General features: G+C 53.8%; 1 protein-coding gene and 1 long non-coding RNA gene across 3 annotated transcripts in view; one reads left to right on the forward strand and one right to left on the reverse strand.

Annotated features, from left to right (window-relative positions):
- The window catches only part of IGHMBP2 (immunoglobulin mu DNA binding protein 2), a 23132-nt gene extending 11303 nt beyond the window's left edge, over nucleotides 1–11829 (reverse strand). Inside the window, exons 1-8 of the mRNA XM_066187165.1 lie at nucleotides 11724–11829; nucleotides 10997–11166; nucleotides 10560–10752; nucleotides 9959–10056; nucleotides 5374–5537; nucleotides 4446–4646; nucleotides 2338–2485; nucleotides 410–584 (exon numbers count right to left, since the gene is read on the reverse strand). Coding sequence (XP_066043262.1) covers nucleotides 410–584; nucleotides 2338–2485; nucleotides 4446–4646; nucleotides 5374–5537; nucleotides 9959–10056; nucleotides 10560–10752; nucleotides 10997–11166; nucleotides 11724–11797 — 1223 coding nt within the window. The 5' untranslated portion in view covers nucleotides 11798–11829. The remainder of the gene's footprint in view (nucleotides 1–409; nucleotides 585–2337; nucleotides 2486–4445; nucleotides 4647–5373; nucleotides 5538–9958; nucleotides 10057–10559; nucleotides 10753–10996; nucleotides 11167–11723) is intronic.
- Nucleotides 6466–11689, forward strand: LOC136292004 (uncharacterized). Of its 2 annotated transcripts, none has more exons than XR_010721816.1 (4): nucleotides 6466–6666; nucleotides 7741–7860; nucleotides 9968–10426; nucleotides 11145–11689. It is a non-coding gene; the product is annotated as an uncharacterized lncRNA (long non-coding RNA). The 2 variants fall into 2 exon arrangements; XR_010721815.1 differs by lacking the exon at nucleotides 11145–11689 and adding an exon at nucleotides 10984–11066.
- Nucleotide 11830: the final 1 nt, after the last annotated feature.

An 11830-nucleotide genomic window follows, 5' to 3' on the forward strand; every position in this document is an offset into this window, starting at 1 on the left:
GCTGCCTAAACCAGATAAACATGAGCACATTCATGTTTTAAATTACTGAGATTCCTCAGTACTCTTTGCAGCGTCCCCCTGGAAGCGCAGGCAATTTGCACTATCCACAGATCTTTTCCACAAACTAACTGTTCTTATTATCCACGTTGTGGGGACTGGGAGGTTTTATAATCCCTGAGGTGTGTGATAATGCAGCATCTCACTGGGCCAATCCACGTGTTAATACATTAAATAAATAAATGTGGGAACCACGGAAGCAGAATTAAAGGAAAGACTTGGATTGGCCTGAGGATGAGCCCAAATGCATTGCACAGAGCCTGCAGGCAGCACAAATCTCCACCGTGAAATGTCTCCAATCACGAGGATTCCGAAGCTGCACAAGGAACAGGAGGATCCAGGATTTTTTTACCTGTGGGAGATGATGGTGGGGGGCAGCTGCTTGTGATCCCCAGCCAGGATGCACTTGGGAGCCTTCAGCAGAGGGATCCAGCAGCTGGCTTCCAGAGCCTGGGCACACTCATCGATCACCACCAGGTCAAAGTGACTTTCAGGCAGCAGCTTCAGGGGGCCGTCCGAGGAAGCACCTGGTGGAAGGAGAAGGTTCCCAAGTGAGCAGGGAAGCAAGGAAGAGCAGGAAACCTGCTCTGGAAACAAACCTCACAAGCTGTAACAGTGGTTGAGGCAAGTGAAATAACGTTTCTTTGCAGAGATTTAGGAATTCAGCCCTGCCGAACACGTATCCACTGATATGTGTAAGTCAGGATTGTTTTTGCCAGTTCCTTTTTGTCCTTTTTTTTTTTTTTTTCCCCAGCATCTGGGCCCAGAAGCTTCCAAGTATCTTTGGGAACAGCAGTGAAGCCCAGATGCCAAAGAGAACAGTAAGCTCCAGTGCTTCATCTGGAACAGAGCAAGGAACACCCACCTTCCTTCTGCCCCGCAGTGCCAACAAAACTCCTCATCCCCAGCTGAGGGATTGACTGGGGAGCCTGTCTGGTAACTGAGGGACACCCTGAGAGGGGGAAATGGGCTGACACCCCTATGCCTCTGCTCCTCCTCGTGGCACTTGGAAGAGGGAAAGGAGACTGGAACCAGACAGCCACAGCAAGGGCTGATTTTTAATATCAGAAGTCCATTCGTAACATTTGTCTCCTTACAGACACCCTGCTCTAACCCAGACCTACGGATACTGATCCATACATTGATCAGAAATCTGAATTCCAGGGGTGTCCGAATCTCCCTGCAGCTCAACCAAGAAGAAGGATGGAAAAGGAAGAAGGCAGGGTGAAGAAGCCAGTCTCCCAGCCCAGAGGATTTTTATTCACAGAAATGTTCTTTTTATCCAAAGCTCCTGTGCTATTGCAGCTCTGAGAGCGGGGATTTGGCTTTGTCACTGCAAATCCTGCTGCCTCTACGGCTCTGCATCACTTCAGACATTCCAGTTTGCCACCAAAGACGCTGTTTTTCCTTCCAAAACTGTTTTCCAGCCTGTATGAATCCACTCTGGTGAGTCGCAAAGTTATAACTCGACTTTTGCCACTTGCACAGACACCCAGCTGGCTGGGAAGCTCCAGTTCCAGGGAGAATCACAGCTGATCAACAAAAATACCAGTTTTACTGGGAGAAGGAAATCTCCCCCTTTCTTTCAGGCAAGTAAAAAGAAGTGAGAGGCCAGCTCCCAGGGACTACGACACAGAAGGATTTATCTTTCTGCTAACCTTCATTCCAGTAACTTGCTTTTTTATGACCTGAAATTATTGATGTCTCCTTTCAACAAATGACCCTTGAGCAACCAAGATCTGAAGACTCTAAGTGGGCCCTGGAGTATGAAAAAACCAGAGCCAACAAAGCCCTTCCACACGTGCCAAACCTTCCCACCTGCTGCTGCAGATGCCTGATGGACACCTGGCACTGCTCCCTAAAATCCCGTGTCACACCATTTGGGTGAGTGCAGGACCAGCCACGTGCAGCCTGGGAGCAGGCTCTGGAAACACGTGCTGGATTGCATCAGTCCTGGAGAGGGTCCAGGCAGGGAAGCAATGCCATGTGATCTATGCAATCGGGAGCAGACACCTCCAGCAGCACTTGTTTACTCACTGCACTCCCAGCTCCTACTCAAGAGCTAACAGGGGCCCTTCCAGATCCATCTTCTGTGCTCAACAACACCTTGTGCCACGGTGGAAGCTGGGAGAATCCCACTGGGGAGGGCTTTGGGAGACTTTGCTGAGCTCCCAGGAGCTCGGAGCGAGTGTCCCAGCTATCCCAGCAGGATGCTGCCTTGCAGAGCACGTGGTTTACCTGGCAAAGGGAGGGAAAACACCGAGCAGGAGGATCTCCCACCTGTGTTGGTGGCAAGGACAACGTTGGCCTGGCTGAGGGCTGCAGCCATGGCAGCCTCTTCTCGCTCCTTCAGCTCCTTCCTCAGGGTCTTAATCTCTCCCAGAAAATGGCTTCGCTCTCCCTTGTCTTGGGCCTTTTTGGTTTTTGCCTAGAAAAGAGAAAAACTCTTGGATAGAGCCAACTGCTGCTACTCAGTTCTGGCCGTGTCTATGACCAGCCAAAGCATTTGGGCATGGAGCAGGGAGGAATGTTTGGGAAGAGGGGTCTTGTGCCTCTGCTGGGGGAGGGACTGGGATTTCCTGTCTCGTTCTGAGGAAGCAGAGCCTTTCTGGAAGCAGGAGGGCTCCCCGAGCCCCAGCAGCAGCTCTGCCACCTCAAACTGGCCTCTCTGAGCTGCTGGAAAGGATCCAGAGCAGCATCCGGACAGGCCCAGGGCTTTTCTTAGCAGGTATTAAATGTATCTACCAGCCCAACCCACCAGCACTGCCAGAGCAGCAGCCACGGGACCACAGCTCAGCTATGGCTCACTGAGCAATCCCAGATGGAAATCGGGATTATTTCCCTGGAGGTAAGGCTGATGACTTGGGAAGGATGAAAAAGGCTGCAGACAGGAAGCTCTCTCATGCAGCCAAAACAGTAACACCTGCTGGTTCCTAGAGTCATGCCATGGATGGATGGATGGATGAATTTTCCAGGGTCTAACACGGACCAGCTCAGCCCCCTGTTTTGGCTGAACTCATAACTATTTAAAACTGTGACACCTCCACGTGTCTGTCAGCTGTGGCTGAAATGGGCTCAGGAACTCCAGGGGTGGGATCACAGGCCCTGAGGATGTGGTCAGTCTGGATGTCACCTATTCCTAGCTGGGAATTAGGGATATCAGCTCTGATCATCCCCACCTGCCTCATATGGGCTCTCACATCCACTCATTGGTCTGGGAGTCTGTTTAAGGGCAGCTCATGGAGTGAGCCTGGTTTCTTTCCTGGATTCCCTGCCTCATCCTCCTGCACTGTGTTCCTGATCCTGCTCAGCATCCCTGGAGCTGGACTGGCCCTGGACCTGTGTTGCATTTCTTTCTCAGGTACTGTGGGGCTGAAACCTTGTTGGGGCAAGGGGTATCCAGAAGCTGAGGTCCTGGGAATCTTGAAGCCAGGTGAGGGAAGGAGGGTAGGAAATACCTCAAGAGGACACAGGTTTTCATTTCTGTTACTGCTCCTTCTGTGGGCTGGGGTGAAGGGAAGCAGAGAGAAGAATCAAAATGTGGAGCTGCAAAGGGAGAAATTGTTCCAGGGAACAGTAGGGAATGTGGCAGTGGAGAAACAGAGGCAGGAGGAAGAAAAGATGGGTCAGGACCTTGGAGATGAGGTCTCTGCAGCCAAGGGCAGCTTCTGTGACACACTCATCCCAAGGAGATGAAAGGGAAAATTAATCACCAGTGAGAAAGATGGAAAATAAATTAAGAAGTTAAAAAAAAAGGCTTTTGGACAGTGCTGCCACCAGAAAAGGGAAGGAAAAGAACCTCATTAGCATCAAATCCTCACCCCAAGTACCAGAGCTACGTAGCGAGAGAATGTTATGAAAATTAGGGTGAGAAAAAAGAAATTAAGGATGCGTTTTTGAATGTGCTCTGCTTTCTACTTGAGGTGGCTGAGAGTAGGAGGGAGTATCAGGACAGGCAGACAGCTTGTTAGGAAGTGAATTAATGATGGGAATGTTTCTCTGGTAAACAGGAGGGCACAGATCAGGCCAGACAGGTGATGTGAGGGGCAGCAGGGACTGGAATTTTCCCACTTCCATGAGGGATTCAGGCAGGACGAGTTCTGTCCTCCAGCACATGAAGATCAGAGAATCCCCAAATGGTTTGGGTCAGAAGGGACCTTATGGATCATCTCACTCCACCCCCTGGCATGGGCAAAGACACCTTCCACTAGCCCAGGTTGCTCCAAGCACCATCCAACCTGGCCTTGGACACTTCCAGGGCTGGGCCAGCCACAGCTTCTCTGGGATATCCACACCAGGGCCTTCCCACCTTCACAGGGAAGAACTTCTCCCTAATATCTGACCTTCGACCGGGAATGGCCGCGCACGTCCCGCACCCTGCCACGCACCCAGGCCTGGTCCATGTCCCTCCTGATGTCAGCCACGATGTGGGCGTTGTCCCCTCGGGCCAGCACGGCGTCCAGGGAGTGCTGCTGGATGGGTTGGAGCAGGCGGGCCGGGTGTCCCAGCCGCAGCAGCCGCGTCCTGCCGCCCGCCAGCCGCTCCACCAGGTTATCCACGGCCACGTTGGACGGGGCACAGCACAGCACCTGCCGGGGCACACACACGGCCTGGGCACCTCTGAGGGCACCCGAAGGCTGCAGCAGAGGTGTGCAAGCAGGAAGGCGCAGAGAGAAGGAGACCAGCGTGTTTGTCGGGAATAAACCACTGGCATGACCGCAGGTAATTCCCTCCTTGCTTCGCAGCGCTTCTGTGAAGTTTGGTGTTCGCCTCCCCAGTGCTCACCTCCTCTCCTTGGAGCTGCTGGGGAAGCGCCTGGTCCCTCCAAGCCAGGCTCTGGATCAGCACAGGTCCAACGGGAGCTGCTCCAGGTGCCACAAAGCCCAGGAGTGTGCAAAATAATCACAGAAACCCGGAATGGTCTGGGTGGGACTTTAAAGCCCATCCAGCCTCCCTGCCATGGGCAGGGACACCTTCCACTATCCCAGGTTGCTCCAAGCCCCATCCAACCTGGCCTTGGACACTTCCAGGGCTGGGGCAGCCGCAGCTTCCCTGGGCAAACCTGTGCCAGCGCCTCACCACCCTCAGAGGGAAGGATTTCTCCCCAGTATCCAACCCAAATTTCCCCTCTTCCCATCTGAAGCCATTTCCCCTTGTGGCATCACCCCGGCTCCTGATGAAGAATCCCTGCAAAGCTTCCCTGTAGGCCCCTCCCGTGACTGGAAGGCTGCTCTGAGATCTCCACGCAAGGCGAGGTGGTCACTGGTGGCCACCTGAGGTGGTCCCTGTCACCACAGCCCTGGCACCAAGCCTCACCTTCAGGCCCTGCTGCACAGCCTGCAGGATGATCTCCACCAGGGTCGTGGTTTTCCCTGTGCCGGGAGGCCCGTGGATGATGGCGAGCTCCCTCTGGGCCAGGGAGAAGGACACAGCTTCCCTCTGAGACTCATCCAGGGAGGCATTGAAGAACTCCAGAGGCTCTGGGGAGACAGCAGGAAAGTCACTGGGACATCAGCCCCAACTGGGAAGGGGCTGAGAAGCATAAAGCCAGACGTACGTGGAGCTCTGTGCAGCCGGCCCAAATCCATTTGATAATGAGGAGAACCTCGGGAGGAAAGCACCGAGGGGGCTGGAAGACCCCAGAAGGTAAAAATAAGCTTTTTATGCTTCCAGAACAAACAGGCTCCCTCCCCATCCTGCATCCATGCTTCCCCAACCCCTCCCCAGCCCTGACATTCGGCCTTCAGCCAGTGAGCGGCGGAATTCCCAGAACTTAAGAGGAATTTAGCTCCTCCAGCATCAACCGGGTAGGTTTTCCTGGCTCTGGAGGGAGCTCTGGGTTTGTTTTGCAGGAGAATCAGGATCTTTAGCGACACCTTCAACGAAAATTGGGGAGGAAGTGGCAGATCTGGCAAACAAACCCCTGTCAGTGAACAAACTCAGTGCAGCACCGATGAAAAAGCAGAAAAGCCTACAGAGTCTGTGAGCAGAACGGAGCAGCCCTGTGGTGGCCAGCCAAGACTGGGAACGAAGGCAGGAAAAGGTACAAAGAGCAATTGAAATGATAAAACTAAAATTAGTTTCTGCTTTAATAAGGGAGGGGAAAAAAAAAAAGAGAGAAAAGAATACGCAAATCGCATTAGAAGAGAATTGGTTTCACTGCAGAGACTGAATTCTCAAAAAGCTGCTTTTTAACCTCACAGATTTATCTCATTTAGGCCCAAATTTATTCTCATCCCCCCCCTAATCCTAATGCTAATCTCCTTGTTCATTATGGGAGTTAATTGCAGCAGGGATGATGACTCATTACACCGAGGTTTCCTGAAAATAACAGTTCCCACAAAAGCTTACATAAGACACAGTCTCTGGGCATCCTTCCCTGCCGGGCATCATGTGGTTCGTCCCTCTCTTTGCATTAAGGGCTGGATTAAAAACACGGACCGTTTCTTCTGGTTTCAAGCAGGCGGACCTGCGTGTGGCCCGCGGCTTTTTGAAGCAGCACCGCTAAATGAGCTCCAAGAAAAGATACTGGTTGAGAAGGCGACGTGAGGAGAGAAACAAGGTGCTCTGCGCTGTCACTCCTCCTCTTGGTTTACATGTAAATTTCGGGTGAGTGTGTTAATGACTAAACACAAGACCGGGAAGCATGGAAAAAGCTGGGGGGGTGGGGAGGGAAAAACAAGAATAGCTTCCAACCTGAGAGGCTTTTCCCACAGTGAGGAACAGCCGGGATGTGGGAGTCATTGATGCTTCCTCGCCCAAGGATGAGCTCAGGAATTTCTCCAGGCCTGTGCCCACCCTCATCCCTCCTAACCACATGCTGCCAGGAGCTGCTGTGTGGGAAGGATGGGAATGTGCCTCTCCTGGGCTGGCCACGGTGGTGGGGAGGAGGGAAGAGCCTCTTATGGGATGCTGTGGCTCCTCCAAACTCTTCTCCCTGCACCAGCTGGGCTCCAGGTATCCTCACCCGAAGAAATCCCTGGAATGTGTCTTGCTGGTGGCCGGGTAATTGTGCCCTGATGCACAACTCCATTTATTAGTGTTAGAAACCGAATCACCTCGGCCAGGTTGGTGCCCCAACATTCCCAGGAACTGAGATGCTTTTCTGCACAGTTCCAGCAGCTCTGGTGAGGCAGTGGGCTGGGGCAGGGGGGATTGATATCCAAGCCCAGGAAAGGGGTCTTTGCATCAAAAATGGATGGGAACAGCCCTTCCTGAGAGGAAGAGCTCAGGTTTTCCAGAGCTGGAAGCCCTTTCCAAGGTACATTTGTGACCAAGAGCAATCCAGACCCACCTGCAGCTCCTCCCTGGTACAACCTCACTGCAGCCAATGGTGCTGGACAAAATCCAGGTGGGTACTTCAGCCTGGATCAGAATTTTCCCTGCTCTCCAGAGGAAATATCTGGCAGCTGAGCTGTCTGGACTGCTTAGACTTCCCCAATAATCTCAGAGGCCTCTCTATGGCCCCTGTGACAACAAGAGGTGTCACAGGGCAGAGGGATGAGGAGCATCTGTTTTTTTCTTTTTTTTCAAGTGACTTGTGCCAAAAAGCCAAGAAAGTCTTGCTGGAAATCCCTGGTGCTTCCCCAGTGCTCTGCTGCCAGGTTGGCTTTTTCTGAGGACATTCCTGCCTTTTAACCAGGATTTTTAATTGCTTCTTTCCCTTTTCAAATGTTTTGACAGCCATGGGCAGAGCTGGACGCAAGCCAGGCCTTCTGGAGCCAGGAACAAAAATGAGCATTCCTGACTTTCTCCAGCCCAGGAGCACAGGAGAGAGCTGGCAGCTATCACTGACCTGCACAGGTAAAGCAGAGCCAGCTTTCCAAAGGGAAAAGGGACACGTCCCTCTTGGACGGCCAGGAGGAGCACAGCAAGCAGAGCAATGCTGGCCTCTGCTGGCAAGCAAAGCCTCTCCACTCCTCCACACTCCCAAAATGTAGGGGTGCAGGGATTCCACATGGATGCTGGGAGCAGGAGAGGATTGTTTGGAAGAGACTCCAGCTGTGGAAGCTCCAGCAGGGCCACGGGTGCAGGTCAGAGTGAAAGGGACACAAGGAGGGCATTTTTCATGAGTGAGCACCCGGATTCTGCTTCCCAGGGAGTCTGATACGGGCAAAATTCCTGCTCAGTTCAGACTCTGCCCTTTTTGGAGAAAACGTTCTCCCACTTGGAACCTTCCCGGAGGCAGCAAGGTGAGGTGTGGAAGTGCATTGTGCCAGTCCCAACCTTTGCTGCAGAGCCCAGCTACCCACTGGAGATCCCTTCCTCTCCTTTTGACTATTCCTTAGGTCATCCTTCCCACAGCCTGTCCCACGTTTTTGTGTTACGCCAAGGGTATTTATTGTTGCAAATTGAAGTGTTTTGAAAGGACTTGGGCTTTGATGTGCTGCGCTGGGCTGCTGCTGTCTGGTAATTAATTACCGAGATGCACAGCGGTGTCAGAACCCACCTACAAGATTCCCTGATTGAAAAATTAGGATTCTCACCTTGTCCTCCACACTTAAAAAAAAAAAATCAGATTCAGGCTTCTGCACATTTCACCCGCTGGAGTGGATTTTGCCCTCTCTCTCTCCCACCCGTGGCTCCCTGGTTTCTGACGGAAGCGAGCTCGTCTCGCATCCCCGAACGGTGTTGACACAGATGTGTGTCTAGACAGCCAATTTCACGAGCTGTCCAGGGTTTATTGACACAGCCTGCTGCTGATGGGTTTGTTCGAAACCAGGTAATGGATGGGATGAGACAGATCCCCAAAGAAACCAGGCTCAATGGGTGCTTTGTCATGGAAGGAGAGGTTGAGACATGGAAAAGCTGCCTGAGTGCTGTGAGGTTTGTCTGGCAGAGCCCTTCAGGTCAGGGCATGCTTATTCCAAATTATTATCCCTTAATTCCTGGCTGGTACAACATCTCTCTAGCTGGGGAGAAAGCAGCTCTGAAGGGAGGAGGTAACTGCAAGGCCTCTGTGGTCATACTGCACCTCCTCTGTCTGTCTAACGTGGCTCAATCTATCCATCAATATTCCCAGCACTGAGGAGATGGAAAATTCATCTCTGCTCAGCCTGGCTCAGCTGAGTGACGTGGTGAAAAGGAGTTTTCCTTCACTAGATGCACTTCAGCTCCCTCGGGGGTAAAAGCACTGTTGAGGAAAGTTGGTTGATTAAAATTTGGTTCTTTTATTTAATATTAAAACCTTGAGTGCACCAAGGTCCCCAGGCAGCCAAAGGGCTAAAAGGTTTGACTCAGACTGGGATCAGAGCTCAGAGGAATGGGGATAGGACTCATTAACACCCATTTTTTGTCCCTGGAACATCCTATTGAAAGTCAAGCCTGGCTGGAGGGGATGGGAGAGAGGCAAACCATGGTGGGCAGCCAAATCCAGGAATCCAAGGAAGACAAACAGTGCAGGGAGCTGTGGAGAGGAGGAAAAGGGGCAGAACCCTGGCAGGGATGGACGGCATGAGAGGGGAGAGCAGACCTGAGCTCTGTACATGGCTTGGACACAGCCCACCCTCAGCTCTCGTTCCCTGATTTTTGCATCCTTCCCTCCTGTCAAGGGATAATATCCATTAGCAGTTGTTGATACCTGACACAGCTGCTGATCGGAGGCTTTGCTCTCCCCGTGGCTTCTGTGTAATTCCATCTTTGTTTTTTTCCAAAGAAGCACAACGGAGTGGATACTACTTACATCCAAGTTTTAGTCAAGGTTATTCCCACGAGAAAAGCGTGCCCAGTATAAACCAGCACGAGCACAATGCTGCCAGTTGCAGCACCACTGATGACTCACATTGAACACTGGGGTCTTTTCTGGAGCAAAGTGTGGATAAAAACAGGGATCAGAGCTATTTGTGCCCTCACGGGCAATTCCCAAGGATGCCCATCAAGCCTGATAAAAAAGGATCCTTACTTGTTTCAGGGAATGCCCTGGGAGCAGAGGCAAAGAAGAGGACGTCGATCAGGTCGGAGGCTGGGCCACCACGGTACTGCTTGAGTGCAATTAAAGCTCTGCCAAAGAAGGGAATATCCAGGTTACAGGCACAGCAGGAATTCTTTGGAGACCCCCAAGTGGCCAGAGACAGGCTGTAAGGACTGAACTCTTCCAAAGCTGAACAATGCCATCCCACAAGACTAATCCCGCACAATTCCTGCATCTCCCCACCCTTGCGCACACATCCCCGCGCTGTTCAGGCTTCCACTTCCCATTGCCCCTGCTGGGGACGGCCAAATGTGCTTTCTTTCACGATGTTTATCCAGCAAGGAGCTGTTCCCTCCTCCTGCCAGGATGGAAAAGGCCCCACACAGAACCCAGGGGTCATGCAGAGGGATCAAAACATAGCCAGGAGAGGGAAAGGGGAAGAGCAGGAGCAGCCAGCAGGTGGGTAAACTGAGGCTGTTGTGAGGCTCCAGAATGACAAATCCAGACTGGGAAGGGTGTGGGAGGAGCGTTTCCAGACTGAACGTGGCACTGCTCATCCCGCTGGGCAGAGTGAGCCCGGGTGAGCCCTCACCTTTTGAGCCTGTTGTAGGTGACGTCGTTGGCCAGCTTGAGCAGGCGGAAGGAGCGCTCGTGGTCCAGGGCCAGCTCCCCATCCCGGGGCTCCTCCAGGGCCACCGTCACTGCCTTGGGGGTGACACGTGTCACCACGCCCGTGCACAGCGGGTCCCCCTGCCCAGCGGACTCATAGAGCCCCACGATGTCCCCTGCAAAGGTTGGAAGGGAGAGAGTGAGGCGAGGGAAATGTGTCATTATCCAGAGAAGCTGCGGCTGCCTCATCCCTGGAAGTGTTCCAGGCCAGGCTGGATGGGGCTTGGAGCAACCTGGGCTGGCGGAAGGTGTCCCTGCCCATGGCAGAGGGTGGGACTGGATAAGCTTTAAGGTCCTTTCCAACCCAAACCATTCTAGGACTGTATGATCTTTCCTTGGAAAGACAGGAGAGTCACTGACCAGGCCCAAAGCTGTTGGAGGGCAGCTCGGTGTCCGAATCCCACTTCCTGGGCTGGAACGTCACGAGGAGACGCCCGTAGAGGCCGGTTCTCTGGCTGGTGACCTGGAGCTTGAGCAAGCAGACGCCTCTCCGCTGCAATTCCTTCAGGGAGACGCTCTCCTGCCATGCCCTGGGAACCACACACAGGTTCATGGAACACCGTGGGGTGAGGCTGAGGATCACGGCTCCAGGGGACAGAGCGGAATGACCTTATCCTGCCTCCTGGCACCTCCATCCTCGTGGCTGCCTAAGCGTCTGACCCCCACCAAGGGCATCTACGAGGGTGACTTGGTCCTACAGCGGCAAGTCCAGAAGGATTCCCCATGGATCAGAGCCCTGTGGGGAGGGTTTCCCGGTGGGGCGGGCTGGTTGGGGAAGGCGGGATTCCAGCAGCATTCCCACAGGCTGACAGGAGGGTTTCCTGGCGGTGACAGGGGGTCCCAGGGGAGGATCTCTCAGGGTTTCCACAGGTGACAGGGCGTTCCAGCTGAGGGTCCCCCTGCGTTCCCCACGGGTGACAGCGCTCCCGGGTCCCCCACGGCCGCACGTGTCCCCGGCTGTCGCCGCCCCGTAACCCCCCGCGGCGGCCGGTGCCGTGTCCCCGTCCCGTGTGCGCCGTGTCCCCGTCCCGTGTGCGCCGTGTCCCCGTCCCGTGTGCGCCGTGTCCCCGTCCCGTGTGTGCCGCACCTGCTCTGTGCCAGCTCGGCCTCCCGCTCGTCCCGCAGCAGCCCCAGCTGCCGCTCCGCCGCCTCGGCCGCCATGGCCCGCGCAGGCCCCGCCCCCCGGGCGCACAG

This window comes from Chamaea fasciata, unplaced genomic scaffold (genome assembly GCF_029207755.1).
Source record: "Chamaea fasciata isolate MVZ Bird 193981 ecotype frontalis unplaced genomic scaffold, bChaFas1.0.hap1 SCAF_7, whole genome shotgun sequence".
NCBI classification, from domain to species: domain Eukaryota; kingdom Metazoa; phylum Chordata; class Aves; order Passeriformes; family Sylviidae; genus Chamaea; species Chamaea fasciata.